Consider the following 15,638-nt stretch of genomic DNA (forward strand, 5'->3'; position numbering starts at 1 on the left):
ATTGAATACTAGATACCCTGGAGTGAGTTACCCACTGAAAACTAATCAAGGTGCTCGATAGGTTTAATAATAATATTATAATCAAGGTGCTCGATGGGTTCATAAGGTTAGGTAAAGTTGCCATAGTCCCAGATGACCATAGGCTGCTTTTGCCTTTGAGGGGAAGAGCTGACTAGTGGTAATTTAGCCTGAGGATTACCATACCTCAGGTGGGGGGGCTAGGTTGAGAGGCAGGACCTTCATGATTAACCTCGAGTAGTAGATACCCAGGAGTGAGTGACAAACTGAAATCTAATCAAGGTGTTCGATGGGTTTAATATTGAGTAGTAAATACCTAGGAATGAGCTATAAGCTGGAATCTAATCAAGTGCTACTTAGAGCTGTGAATCACCTTGATGTCCCTTGCATGCTGCTTAGTCTACATTGGTTATATGCTCTAAACATCATGAGCAATGTCTGTTGGTAACACTTTCTCTAACTTTTGATGTTGGTATCACTGTATTTGGCTCTTGGTGATGCTCACAGTGGTTTGCTTCACCCCTTTGTTTTGGGAGTGGATGTACAGTATGTCTCCCAGTCTTAAGTTGCATGTAATAACTATGCTCATGATCACAGTAGTCTGCTGTGGGATGGGGCGGAGCAATGTCTGATTTGAAAGGGTTAACTGCGGACACAAGGAAACCCAACCCAAATTATGCACAAATTGGTCACTTTTACCTCTGTCCATTTCCAAATCTTGTCCTAGATGCAGATAAACCGCTTGTTGTGTTTCTTGGTCCCTCTACTTGATATTGTAGAGGGGATCAAAGAAGAAATGCTTTTTCCAAGGGCAAGCTTCTGTAAATTTGTGTATGCTCCAGACAGATTCTTCCTGACAGTTTTTTCTGTGCATTGTCACTTCACACTTTGCAACCAGATAGCTTTGGTAATAATGTCACAAAAAAACTGAGCGGACTCAACTGGCCTGTCCACTTCCGTATTCAAGGACGGGGCTACCCCAGGTCCTGCTGTATGTATCACTAAAGAAAAATGCTGGAAATACTCCAGATCTGGCAGCATTTGTAGAGATGGAAAAGTTAGAAATGTAATCTATTTTAAGCGAATAGAGAGGCAGTAATGAGGATGGAGGGTGTTCAGAAGTATAGCTCTGTGATAGGGTGGAGCCAGGAAGGATTAAATGACAGAGAAGCTATTGATACCAAAGAAGCTAAACAAATCCAATCCAATTCAAAATGGAGCTAGTAGAGGTGGGAAATGGGAAAAGCAGAATTGTCATGAACAGCTGCCTTGCAAAAACAAACCATTCAGGGCATAGCTTATGATGTGAAATTGCTGATTATAATTTGAATTCTGGTGGGCAGCACGGTGGCCCAGTGTTAGCACTGCTGCCTCATGGCGCCGAGGTCCCAGGTTCAATCCTGGCTCTGGGTCACTGTCCGTGTGGAGTTTTCACATTCTCCCCGTGTTTGCGTGGGTTTCACCCCCACAACCCAAAGATGTGCAAGCTAGGTGGATTGACCACGCTAAATTGCCTCTTAATTGAAAAAATGAGTTGGGCGATCGAAAGTTTTTTTTTTAAGAATAAAAATAATTTGAATTCTGAATGCTGTGAAGTGCCTAACTGAAAGATGGGGTGCTGCTGTTGAGCTTCATTGGGTCAATACAGGTGACCGATGACAGAGAATCAGACTGGGAGCAAGATGGAGAATTACAATGGCAGACCACCAGAGGTTTGGGGTTATGCCTGTAGACGTCTTGGAGGTTTTGTACAAAGCCAACCTGTGTTTAGTCTGCTCCATGTAGAGGAGACCCAACTGTGAGCAGCAAATACAGTATTTTAAATTGAAAGTACATGTGATTTGCTGTTGGTTGGGAAGAGTGCTTGACACCATGGGAAATGAGAAGGAAGGAGGTAAAAGGGCAGATGTTGCTTCTCGTGCTTGTGTATGGCTAGGTGCCACAGGAAGGGGAGGGAAAGTTCTGGAGATGATTGAGGACTTGACCAGGGTGGTGGGGAGCGAATGGTCCTTTCCGAATGCTGAAAGGAGAGATGAGATGTGTTTGGTTGAAGATGATGGAGGATGATGCATTGAATGTGAAGGCTGATTGGTTTGAAGGCGAGGACAACGGGAACCAGATTGCGTTTTGGGCTGTTGGTGGTGGGAAAGAAAGCGAGCAAGGATGCAGTTGGTGAAGAGGAAAAGACCGGGACTGGTAGAGAAATTGGCACTGAGGATGAAGGTAGACATCTGAAGCACTGATATGGAAGATTGCATTGTCAGAACAGATGTTGATGAAAGAACTAGGAGAATGTAATGAAGTCATACTGAGAGCAAGACAGAAGGAAGTGTAGTGAAATGAAATAAAAATCGCTTATTGTCACAAGTAGCCTTCAAATGAAGTTACTGTGAAAAGCCCCTAGTCGCCACATTCTGCCGCCTGTTTTGGGGAAGCTGGTACGGGAATTGAACCGTGCTGCTGGCCTGCCTTGGTCTGCTTTAAAAGCCAGCTATTTACCCCTGTGCTAAAACAGTCCCTAATCTCGAGGTAGCTGAGAGAGTCAGCGGGTTGAAGTGGAAATTAATTGATAGCCTACCTCCAGAAATTGAGACATGTTGTGGAAAGAAAGAGATAGAGATGGACCAAGTTATGGCAAGGGAATTGTGGCTGGCACCTGCCTGTGTGTGGCTGGCACCTGCCTGTGTGTGGCTGGCACCTGCCTATGTGTGGCTGGCACCTGCCTGTGTGTGGCTGGGGGGAGGGGGTGGGGGGGGGGGGGCTGGCTGGCGGGGGGGGCGTGTGGCTGACGGGGGGTGGGGGGGGGCCTGTGGCCGACAAGAGGCTTGCTGCACAATAAACAAATGGGTCTCACACAGCAATGTTGCCTTCAGATAGGCACCTGCAAGGTTGCACGCCAATTTTAAATGCACTGCATTGCCCAAAAGACCAGAGGCCCATAGTAAGCAGAAATTACAGGAAACATTGATGCAGTTATTAACATACGGGGGAGAAAAGAGGTGAAGAAGGGGCCTGGGTAAGAGTGGAACAAAGAATGTTTCACATATCCTTAAAGGAGCAGACACATTAAGGACCTTTAAAGATTCCCATAGCAGCATCTTTAAGTTGAAAGAAGTAAGTGGGGAAAAGTAAGTTCTTCAGTGAGAGATATTTTGTTTGTGTGCTTGTTTTAGGAATGCAACTGATTTTATCACTGCTGTTTTTATTCCACATCCTGCTGGTTTACATTTTTGACTGGTGTCAGGGCAGCTTTTTTTTTCTACAAATGATTACAATTAATTAGATTTCACCATCTCTTTGTCACGGTTTCCTTCAGTCATATCTGCAGTGAGCTACAGTTTGTCCGAATACCGAGATATGCTCCTTACAGTTGCATTATCCATTCCTAGTCATTGATGTGTCTACAGTTGTCTGCTAGTTCAGTTCTGTTGTTGTTGACGTGTATCTGTCCTGTTCTGCAGGTTGGGCTCACAACAACCCTGGCCATCCTCCTCCATGAGGTTCCACATGAGGTGAGTAAGCTTATACAAAACATGAATAATTGATCCTTTCAAAACCTCTTTTAAAAAATATTTCCTTAATACCAGGCACTGTCATATAATCCCTACAGTCCAGAAAAAGGCCATTCGGCACATTGAGTTTGCACCGACCCGTTGAAAGACCACCCTACCGCCTGCCCTGCAACCTCACCCTAAGGGACAATTTAGCGTGTCCAATCCACCTAACCTGCACATCTTTGGACTGTGGGAGGAAACCGCAGCACCCGGAGGAAACCCACACAGACACTGGGAGAACGTGCAAACTCTCCACAATCACCCAAGGTGGGAATCGAACCCGGGTCCCTGGCGCTGTGAGCCAGCAGTGCTAGCCACGGTGCCACCATGCCCACCCACTTCCCTTCTCTTTCCTCTCTTCCAATCCAGAAAAATACTACTTTGGGTTGGGCAGGTGGAAAGGCAGACCACCCCATAGCACACAGTTAAGAAAGTGCCTGCCACACTCATAGAATACCTACAGCACAGAAGGATGCTATTCAACCCGTTGGGCGGGATTCTCCGACCCCCCCGGCAACCTTGTGCACGCGCCAACCCCTCCTGCGCCGGCCTAGCCCCCGGACGTGCGGAGGATTCCGAAACTTCCGGGCGGCCCGACGCTGGAGTGGTTCGCGCCGGTACGGGCCGCCCCGCCAATTGTGGGAGAATTCCGCCCATTGTGTCTATGCTGGCCCTGTGCAAGAGCAAATCAGCTGGTCCCACTCCCGAGTGATCAACACTTAGCCCTGCATTTCCTTTCACCAGTCCGCTAGAAAAAAACAATTGGATCTGACTCCACCACACTCTACTTTAAAAAAAATATTAGAGTGCACAATTTAGCGTGGTCAATCCACCTAGCCAGCACATCTTTGGGTTCTGGTGGCGAGACCCACATAAACACAGACAGTGACCCAGAGCCAGGATCGAACCTGGGACCTTGGGCGCCATGAGGCAGCAGTGCTACACTCTCAGCATTGACTCTGCCTCCACGACACTCTCAGCATTGACCCTGTCTCCACCACACTCTCAGCACTGACCCTGTCTCCACCACACTCTCAGTATTGACCGTCTCCACCACACTCTCAGTATTGACCCTGTCCCCACCACACTCTCAGCATTGACCCTGGTCCCCACCACACTCTCAGTATTGACCCTGTCTCCCCCACACTCTCAGTATTGACCCTGTCTCCACCACACTCTCAGCACTGACCCGGTCTCCACCTCACTGTCAGTATTGACCCTGTCTCCACCACACTCTGCGTATTGACCCTGTCTCCACCACACTCTCAGTATTGACCCTGTCTCCACCACACTCTCAGTATTGACCCGGTCTCCACCACACTCTCAGCATTGACCCTGTCTCCACCACACATGTCAATATTGACCCTGTCTCCACCACACTCTCAGCATTGACCCTGTCTCCACCACACTCTCAGCATTGACCCTGTCCCCACCACACTCTCAGCATTGACCCTGTCCCCACCACACTCTCAGTATTGACCCTGTCTCCACCACACTCTCAGCATTGACCCTGTCTCCACCACACTCTCAGCATTGACCCTGTCCCCACCACACTCTCAGCATTGACCCTGTCCCCACCACACTCTCAGTATTGACCCTGTCTCCACCACACATGTCAATATTGACGCTGTCTCCACCACACTCTCAGCACTGACGCTGTCCCCACCACATTCTCAGCATTGACCCTGTCCCCACCACACTCAGTATTGCCCCTGTCCCCACCACACTCTCAGTATTGACCCTGTCTCCACCACATTCTCAGTATTGACCCTGTCTCCACCACACTCTCAGTATTGACCCCGTCTCCACCACACTCTCAGCATTGACCCTGTCCCCACCACACTCTCAGCATTGACCCTGTCCCCACCACACTCTCAGTATTGATCCTGTCTCCACCACACATGTCAATATTGACGCTGTCCCCACCACACTCTCAGCACTGACGCTGTCCCCACCACATTCTCAGCATTGACCCTGTCCCCACCACACTCAGTATTGCCCCTGTCCCCACCACACTCTCAGTATTGACCCTGTCTCCACCACACACTCAGTATTGACCCTGTCTCCACCACATTCTCAGTATTGACCCTGTCTCCACCACACTCTTAGTATTGACCCCGTCTCCACCACACTCTCAGCCCTGACGCTGTCTCCACCACACTCTCAGTATTGACCCTGTCTCCACCACACTCTCAGTATTGACCCTGTCTCCACCACACTCTCAGTATTGACCCTGCCTCCACCACACTCTCAGTATTGACCCTGTCTCCACCACACTCTCAGCATTGACCCTGTCTCCACCACACTCTCGGCATTGACCCTGTCTCCACCACACTCTCAGCATTGACCCTGTCTCCACCACACTCTCAGCACTGACGCTGTCCCCACCACATTCTCAGCATTGACCCTGTCCCCACCACACTCAGTATTGCCCCTATCCCCACCACACTCAGTATTGCCCCTGTCCCCACCACACTCTCAGTATTGACCCTGTCTCCACCACACACTCAGTATTGACCCTGTCTCCACCACACTCTTAGTATTGACCCCGTCTCCACCACACTCTCAGCCCTGACGCTGTCTCCACCACACTCTCAGTATTGACCCTGTCTCCACCACACTCTCAGCATTGACCCTGTCTCCACCACACTCTCAGCATTGACCCTGTCTCCACCACACTCTCGGCATTGACCCTGTCTCCACCACACTCTCAGTATTGACCCCGTCTCCACCCCACTCTCAGTATTGACCCTGTCTCCACCACATTCTCAGCATTGACCCTGTCCCCACCACACTCTCAGCATTGACCCTGTCTCCAACACACTCTCAGCACTGACCCTATCTCCACCACACTCAGTATTGCCCCTGTCTCCACCACACTCTCGGCATTGACCCTGTCTCCACCACACTCTCAGTATTAACCCTGTCTCCACCACACTCTCAGCCCTGACCCTGTCTCCACCACACTCTCAGTATTGACCCTGTCTCCACCACACTCTCGGCATTGACCCTGTCTCCACCACACTCTCGGCATTGACCCTGTCACCACCACACTCTCAGCCCTGACCCTGTCTCCACCACACTCTCAGCATTGTCCCTGTCTCCACCACACTCTCAGCATTGACCCTGTCCCCACCACACTCTCAGTATTGACCCCGTCTCCACCACACTCTCAGCGTTGACCCTCTCTCCATCGCACTCTCAGCACTGACCCTGTCTCCACCACACTCTCAGTATTAACCGTCTCCACCACACTCTCAGCATTGACCCTGTCTCCACCACACTCTCAGCACTGACCCTGTCTCCACCACATTCTCAGCATTGACCCTGTCCCCACCACACTCTCAGCATTGACCCTGTCTCCACCACATTCTCAGCATTGACCCTGTCTCCACCACACTCTCAGCACTGACCCTGTCCCCACCACACTCTCAGCATTGACCCCGTCTCCACCACACTCTCAGTATTGACCCTGTCTCCACCACACTCTCAGCCCTGACCCTGTCTCCACCACACTCTCAGCCCTGACCCTGTCTCCACCACACTCTCAGTATTGACCCTGTCTCCACCACACTCTCAGCATTGGCCCTGTCAAAACCAGTACCTGTTGGAATGATATAACGTCTATGAACATTTCCAAACAGCAAATGCTCCATGTGCACAGCAAGTCGGGCTGAATCTGTGGAGAGAAACTGGTCGTAACCTGATATCATAACTATTTGATCATCAGGGAATTGTTGAATTGTAGGAAAAAGGTGAAACGGTGGCGGGTGGAAATAAACAAAAGGGGAAAGTATGTGGTGGGGTCGAAGACAAGACACATTAAATAGCTGAAGAGTTGGTGGAAATCAAGAGAGTGATAATGGGACATGTAAACTTGCATGTTGTGTGCAGAGGGCTGTGAAGTCCCTCGTCAAAAGATGAGGTGCTGTTCCTCAAGCTTGTGTTGAACTTCATTGGAGCAGTGCAATAGGCTGAGGGCAGAGCGGTAAGCATCAGAGTCAGGTAGTGAGAAGATGATAAGCCACAGGGGTCATGGTTGTGAACTGAGTAGAGATGTTCGCCAAAGTGATTGGAGAGGGGAGATTGAGCAGTGAATACAGCAGAAAGAAGTGCATTATTTAAATTGCTGCTTCACCAGAAACATTTGTAAAACGGGCATTGCTTTCAATCCATAGAAACCTCCAGTCTAATGTCTTTCTTGACCCTTTACTTTGTCCAGAGATGAATTTCTCTTGGTAAAGATTCAGAGGTAGGACTCCAGGTGGCGGCCATGGAGTGAGTGGTCACTTGTTTGGTAGCTCCCTCTCGTGGTGGACCATTGAGACCTTTTTCCCCGACTTATGGAGGATTTAATCGGCAAAATATGAGATTGTTGAGCTAGAGGAGAAGAATTCCCCACCAGTGTATGGATTCGTGGACCAGAAGTGGTCTGAAAAGGAGAGATCGTTGGGCAAGGAAGGGAGTGGAGTCTGCAGCACAGGAAAACATGGCGGAGGCTCAGGGACTGGGATTGCCGGCCCAGTGGTCAACGGAGCAACTGGTGGAAATCCTCCAGGAGAGCTTTGCTAAGCAAAGACAGGAATACATGCACCCGATTAAGACGGGAATTGACCGGGTGGAGCAAAGATTGGAAGCCCAGGGCCCCAGGCGATCTAGAAGGTGGAAGAGATGGGGGCTGAGCATGAGGACCAGCAAACTGCGATGGCGGTGGAGATTGGGATGATGAAGGACCCCCAGAAAAGCCTGCAGGAGAAGGTGGAGGATCTAGAGAGCAGGTCACGGATGCAGAACCTGTGGATTGTTGCCCTCCCGGAGGGCAGCGAAGGATCGGGCGCAGAGGCATATGTGGCACGTATATTCGAGAAGCAGCTGGGGGAAGGCGCGTTTACCCAGCCCTTGGAGGTGGACAGGGCGCACGAGCGCTTATGAGGAAGCCGCGGATAAATGAGCCACTGAGGGCGATGGTGGTACGAATTTACCAGTTCCTGACAGGGAACAGATCTTGAGGTGGGCCAGGCAGACGAGGAACTGCAAATGGGAAGATAAACAGCATGCGTATTTACCGGGACTTGGGTGCGGAACCGGCCAAAAGAAGGGCGAGATTCAATAAAGTTAAATCGGCCCCCTTCAAGAAGGGGGTGAAGTTCGGCATGTTGTACCCAGCTCGTTTGTGGGTCACTTATGAGGGCCAAGAACTTTATTACAGATCGCCCTATGAGGCGATGAACTTTGTTAAGGACAGGGGACTGGCAGGTGATGGAGGATGTTGAACTTGGGGGCGAGTAATTCTGTACCTATGCTGCTAAATTTCTTTCTCTTTGGGATCTGTGTGTATTGTTTTTGTACCAATTTCTGGGCTGTTGCTCAGTTTTATAAGCGGGTGAACTTTATTCTTAATGGGGGATGGTGGGTAGGATTTTCTTCTTTGTGTTTATTGGGGATTGTTATGTTTTGCATATGTATGTTCGACAGGTGGGGGAGGGGGATCAGTGCGGGATAGCATGCTTGACGCCATGGTCTAGCTGGGCGGGCTAGCTCACGGAAGCGCAGTGAGGGGCAAGAAAGTTTCTTGTGGGGGGTTGGGATTGTTATTTTGGTATGGAGGGGGTGGGTGGGGGGAATTGTTCTGCTGACAGGGGAGGGACTGGCGCGTGGAGAAAAATTGGAGGTCGATGACGGTGGCCACCCGAGGGCAGGCCTGAGGAGGTGCGGGACGCGGGCTGGAGGCTGGCCTAAGAAGGGTGATGGCAGACGTGGTAATGCTACAAGAGACACACCCGAGGGTAGTGGATCAGACTAGGCTGAGGAAGGGATGGGTTGGGCAGGTATTTCGTTCGGGGCTAGACTCTAAAACTGGGGGTGTAGCGATCTTGATTAGCAAGCGGGTGTCATTTGAAGTGGGGAGCATAGTGGCGGACTCTGGGTGGGGGGGGCAGGGGGGTATTAGGTACGTTATGTGAGTTGGAAGCTGGAGGGGATGCTGGTGGTATTAGTGAATATTTACACCCCAAACTGGGAAGACGCGGAGTTTATGAGGTGGGTGTTAGGGAAGATTCCGGACCAGGGGCGTCATTCTCCGACCCCCCTGCCGAGTCGGAGAATGGCCGTTGGCCGCCGTGAATCCCGCCCCCGCCGAAGTCTCCGGTACCGGAGATTGGGCGGGGCGGGAATCGGGCCGCGCCGGTTGGCGGGACCCCCCCGCTCAATTCTCCGGCCCGGATGGACCGAAGTCCCGCCAAGAAATTGCCTGTCCCGCCGGCGTAAATCAAAGCTGGTATTTACCGGCGGGACCAGGCGGCGTGGGCGGACTCCGGGGTCCTGGGGGGGGCGCGAGGCGATCTGACCCCGGGGGGTGCCCCCACGGTGGCCTGGCCCGCGATCGGGGCCCACCGATCCGCAGGCGGGCCTGTGCCGTGGGGGCACTCTTTCCCTTCCGCCTCCGCCACGGCCTCCACCATGGCGGAGGCGGAAGAGACTCTCCCCACTGCGCATGCGCGGGAAACTGCCGGCGGCCGCTGACGCTCCCGCGCATGCGCCGCATTTCCGCGCCAGCTGGCGGGGCACCAAACGCCATTTCCGCCAGCTGGCGGGGCAACAAACGCCATTTCCGCCAGCTGGCGGGGCGGAAGTCCCTCCGGCGCCGGCCTAGCCCCTCAATGTTGGGGCTCGGCCCCCAAAGATGCGGAGCATTCTGCACCTTTGGGCCGGCGTGATGCCCATCTGATTGGCGCCGTTTTTGGCGCCAGTCGGCGGACATCGCGCCGTTGGGGGAGAATTTCGCCCCAGAACTCGCATAGGTTGATCGTTGGGGGGGGGGGGGGATTGTAGTGTCGGACCATGCCCCACACTGGGTGAATTTACGGGTGAGCAAGGAGGGAGGTCAGTGCCCGCAATGGAGATTGGATGTAGGATTGTTAGCGGATGAGGGGGAGTGCTGGCGGGTGAGGGAGGCCATCCAAAATTATTTGGAGATAAACGACATGGGGAGGTTTCGGCAGCAACGGTGTGGGAGGCACTGAGGCAATAGTTAGGGAGGAGCTGATTTTGGTACGGGCTCATCGGGAGAAGGTGGAGCGGGGAGAGATGGATAGGCTGGTTAGGGAGATACTCCAGGAGGATAGAAGATTTTTGGAAGCCCCGGAGGAGGAGCGGTTGAAAGAGCGGCAGAAGCTGCAGATGGAGTTTGGTCTGATATCTAAAGGGAAGGCAGTGGGACAGTTGAGGAAGGTGAGAGGGGCGATATACGAGTATGGTGAGAAGGCCAGTAGGATGCTAGTACACCAGCTCAGGAGAATGGAGACGGCCAGGGAGATGGGAAGAGTGAAGGACAGAGGGGGAAACACGTTCTTGGACCCAGCGGGGGTGAATGGGGTGTTCAAGGAGTTTTGCAGTTGGCTGTATGAGTCGGAGCTCTCAGCTGGGGTGGAGGGATGAGGAAGTTTTTCGAAGAGTTGGAGTTTCTGAAGGTGGAGGACGGGTTAGTCCCGATCAGGATTGTAGAAGTAGTAAAGGGATTGGGGGCCATGCAGTCGGGCGTGGCCCCGGGACCAGACGGCTACCCAGTGGAATTTTTCAAGAGGTTTTTTGGGATGTTGAGCCCGCTGCTAATGAGGGCATTTAATGAGGCAAGGGAGCAGGGTGTTCTTCCCCCAACAATGTCGCGGACTTCGACTCTTTGATCCTGACGCGGGAGAAGGACCCAGAGCAAAGCGGGTCATACAGGCCAATCTCCCTACTGAATGTTGATGCCAAATTGCTGGCCAAAATTCTAGCCTTGAGCATAGAGGACTGTGTTCTGGAGGTGATAGGGGAAGACCAGACTGGGTTTGTCAAAGGCAGGAAGTTAACGGCCAACGTTAGAAGGCTCTTTTAACGTAATCATGATGCCCTCCGAGAAGAGGGAGGAGGAGGTAGTGGCTGCTATGAAAGCGGAGAAGGCCTTTGACCGGATGGAGTGGAATTATCTGTGGAAGATCCTGGGACGGTTTGGGTTTGGGCAGGGCTTTATTGACTGGGTTTGGTTGCTGTACCAGGCACCGGTGGTGAGTGTGCAGATGAACTGGGTGAGTTTGGGCTACTTTAGACTGCACCGGGGGACAAGGCAGGGATGTCCCCTCTCCCCACTGTTGTTTGCCTTGACTATAGAGCCATTGGCGATGGCGCTGAGAGCGTCAAAGGACTGGAAGGGTCTGGGGGGCGGGGGGCACAGGGTCTTGTTATATGCAGACAACCTATACCTGTATATTTCTGACCCGTTAGGGGAGATGGGAGAGATTATGCGGATCTTAAGGGAATTTGGCCGGTTCTTGGGGTCCAAATTGAACATGGGTAAGAGCGAGGTTTTTGTGATCCAGGCGAGGGGGCAGGAGGGGAGGCTGGGGGAGTTGCCGTTTAAAGTGGTGGGAGGGAGTTTTCAGTACTTGGGTAGCCAGGTGGCACGGGGATGGGCACAGGTGCATGAATTAAATCTGGCCCGGTTAGTTGAGTAAATGAAGGAGGACTTCCGGAGGTGGGACATGCTCCCGTTGTCACTGGCAGGGACGGTTCAGACCGTAGAAATGACGATTCTCCCGAGATTTTTGTTTGTTTTCCAGTGCCTCACTATTTTTATACCAAAGGCCTTTTTTAAGCGGGTGAATAGGGTGATCTTTGGGTTTGTGTGGGGGGGTAAAACCCCGTGAGTAAAGGAAATGCTGCTGGAGCGGAGCCGAGGTGGGGAGGAAGGGTTGGCATTGCCGAACTTTAGTAACAACTACTGGGTGGCAAATATAGCCATGATCAGGAAGTGGGTAGTGGGGGAGGAGTTGGTGTGGGAGCGGGTAGAGGCAACCGTGTTTAAGGGCATTGGTAACAGCTCCTCTGCCATTCTCGCCAGCCCGCTACTCCACAAGCCCAGTGGTAGTGGCGGCTCTGAGAGTTTGGGGGCAGTGGCGGAAGCATATGGGATTGGAGGGAGCATCTGCTCCAATTTGTGGTAATCAGCGGTTTGTTCCGGGGAGGATGGATGGATGAGGAGGTTTGGAAGCGGCAGAGAGCAGGGATTGAGAGGCTGGGAGATCTGTTTATTGATGGGAGCTTTCCCTATTTGGAGGATCTGGAAGAGGAGTTTGAATTGCAGGGAGGGAATGGATTTCTTTATCTGCAGGTGATGGATTTTGCGCGAAGGCAGGTTTCGACTTTTCCGCTTCTACCTTCACAGGGGATACAGGACAAGGTAGGCTCTCGAACGGGAGTGAGGGAGGGGAAGGTATCGGAGATCTATTAAGAACTTTTGGAGTGGGAGGAAACACAGATAGGTGAGCTAAAGCGTAAATGGGAAGATGAGTTGGGAAAGGAGTTCGAGTCGGTCTGTGGGAGGATGCTCTGAGCAGAGTCAACACGTCCTCATCATGTGCCAGGCTCAGCCTGATACAATTCAAGGTGGTACACCGGACACACATGACGGTGGCCCGGATGAGTAGGTTTTTTGGGGTGGTGTGAGGTGTTCAGGAGGGCCGCAAATTATGTCCACATGTTTTGGGCATGTCTGAAGCTTGGGGCATTCTGGCAGGGATTTGTGGATGTCATGTCCACGGTATTAAAGACAAGGGTGGCACCGAGTCCAGAGGTGGCGATTTTTGGAGTGGCAGATGACCCGGGAATCCAGGGGTCGAGAGAAGTCGACGTTTTGGCCTTTGCCTCCTTGGTAGCCCGGAGACGGACCTTATTATCGTGGAGGGACTCGAAGCCCTCGAAATCGGGGGTCTGGGTTAGCGACCTGGCCGGGTTTCTCAGGCTTGAGAAAATTAAGTTCACCCTGAGAGGATCAATGTTAAGGTTTGTGCGGAGGTGGCAGCCGTTTAGCGATTTCTTCGGGGAAAACTAAACTGTCAGCAGATTCAATTGGGGGCGGGTGGGTGGGGGGGGGGGGGGGCGGTTAGAGAGTAAGGGGGGGCAGGGGAAGTTAGGTTATTTTTGTTTGGCTTCGGTGGGAACAGTGAGAGATGGAGGGGGGTGTTACGCACTGACTATGTTTACATTTGTATTTGTATTTTTTTTTGTTCTAAAACCACCATAAATGCCTTAATAAAATGTTTGTTTAAAAAACAATGATTCAGGGACAGAATTTTGGATTTCCGCTGTGAAAACTGAATCTGATTGAACTTGGCCTGACTGATTACTTCACTGTTTAACCCCTAGGTCGGAGACTTTGCCATCCTACTCAGGGCAGGATTCGACCGATGGAGTGCGGCAAAAATGCAGCTGACAACTGCCTTTGGAGGGGTGCTCGGGGCCTGCTTCGCCATGTGTGCACAGTCTCCAGAAGGAGCAGGTACTGATACACCTGCTTGGTGTCAGTGAGAAACGTGGCAATGCTGTGGGGAGAAGAAAGAGATAATCTCATTATTCGTAATTTTGTTTGAGTCTCAAACACGGCCCAACGTTGAGCTGTGTGATCCATCTCTATTCTCCCGCTCGATTTTACACTCCCCCCATCTCCCCCTGCTTACATTCTCCAATCCCTTTCTGTTTTCCTCCATCCCATTCGAATCATCCAACCTCCAACTCCATCTCCTTACCCCCATCCACCCACTAATCCCCCATGGCGATCCCTCCCCCACCCGAAGTTCCCCTGGGTTGCCTCACCGTCACAAACTCCATACCCCTGGCTAACCTCACCTCCACGTACTTTACTATGTAAAGTTAAAGTGCATGGGAGTGTGTGTAGTGTCTTGAGATGGATAAAAAGGTGGTTAGCAGACAGGAAGCAAAAGGCTGGAATGAATGGGTCTTTTTCAATTGGCAGGGTTGACGAGTGGGGTACCACAGAAATCTGTGCTAGTGCCCCAACTGTTCACATTTTCTATTAGTGATTTGGGTGAGGGAACTAAATATATTATCTCCAAATTTGCAGATGATACAAAGTTGGATGGGAGGGTGAGCTGTGAGGAGGATGCAGAGATGCTTCAGTGTGATTTTAACAGGCTGTGTGAATGGGCATATGTTTGGCTGATGCAGTAAAACGTGGATAAATGTGAGGTTATACGCTTCAGTAGCAAAAATAGGAAGACAGATTATTAATTGTTTGGGTGTAAATTGAGAGTGGTGGATACTCATCGAGACCTTTGGTGTCCTCATGCATCAGTCGCTGAAAGTAAGCGTGCAGGCAGTAAAGAAGACAAATGGTATGTTGGCCTTCATAACGAAAGGATTTGAGTACAGGAATAGGGATGTTATCTTAGTGTCGTCTGCAAACTTGGGACACATTGCCCTTGGTCCCCAACTCCAAATCATCTATGTAAATTGTGAACAGTTGTGGGCCCAACACTGATCCCTGAGGGACACCACTAGCTACTGATTGCCAACCAGAGAAACAGTCCTAGGAAACAGCCTGGGAAACCTTTGCTGCACTCGCTCCATAACAAGAACATCCTTCCTCAGATAAGGACACCAAAACTGCACTCAGTATTCCTGCTTTGTGGCCCCACCAATGCCTTATACAATTGCAGTAAAACATCCCTATTCCTGTACTCAAATCCTTTCGGTCATACATCCCCGGCATCTACGAGGGACGCCATCCCCGGCTGAGGGGCTGGTTGCTGGGCGACAGGGGCTACCCATTGCGATCGTGGCTGATGACGCCTATATGGAGGCCACGCAATGAGGCGGAGAACCGCTACAATGATGCCCATGTAGCGACAAGGGGAGTGGTAGAGAGGTGCTTTGGCGTGCTGAAGATGTGTTTCAGGTGCATGGACCTCTCTGGGGGCGCCCTCCAGTATCGGTCAGATAGGGTCGGCCGCATCATTGTGGTGTGCTGCGTCCTTCACAATATAGCCCAGCAGAGGGACGATGTGCCGCAGGCAGAGGACGGCGGAGTGGAGGAGCAGCAGGAAGAGGCGCAGTCCTCCCCAGATGAGGGGGATGGGGGCAATGGTCAGGGCAGACGGGCTAGACATGGGTGGGTGGCTGTCCACCGTTCAGGCTGATAGACGCCCGCTTCACTGACTAGGGGGCGTGGGAATCGGGTAGTATGGCCACAGACCGCACACCATGGCAACAGCCGACCACCCACCCAGCACC

General features: G+C 51.8%; 1 protein-coding gene across 1 annotated transcript in view; it reads left to right on the forward strand.

Moving 5' to 3' along the window:
- The first annotated feature begins 2,071 nt into the window (after positions 1 to 2,071).
- Positions 2,072 to 15,638, forward strand: part of LOC140430252 (zinc transporter ZIP13-like) — an 80,255-nt gene continuing 66,688 nt past the window's right edge. The window contains exons 1-3 of the mRNA XM_072517679.1: positions 2,072 to 2,152; positions 3,480 to 3,530; positions 13,755 to 13,887. Coding sequence (XP_072373780.1) covers positions 2,072 to 2,152; positions 3,480 to 3,530; positions 13,755 to 13,887 — 265 coding nt within the window. The remainder of the gene's footprint in view (positions 2,153 to 3,479; positions 3,531 to 13,754; positions 13,888 to 15,638) is intronic.

Source organism: Scyliorhinus torazame, chromosome 10 (genome assembly GCF_047496885.1).
Source record: "Scyliorhinus torazame isolate Kashiwa2021f chromosome 10, sScyTor2.1, whole genome shotgun sequence".
NCBI classification, from domain to species: domain Eukaryota; kingdom Metazoa; phylum Chordata; class Chondrichthyes; order Carcharhiniformes; family Scyliorhinidae; genus Scyliorhinus; species Scyliorhinus torazame.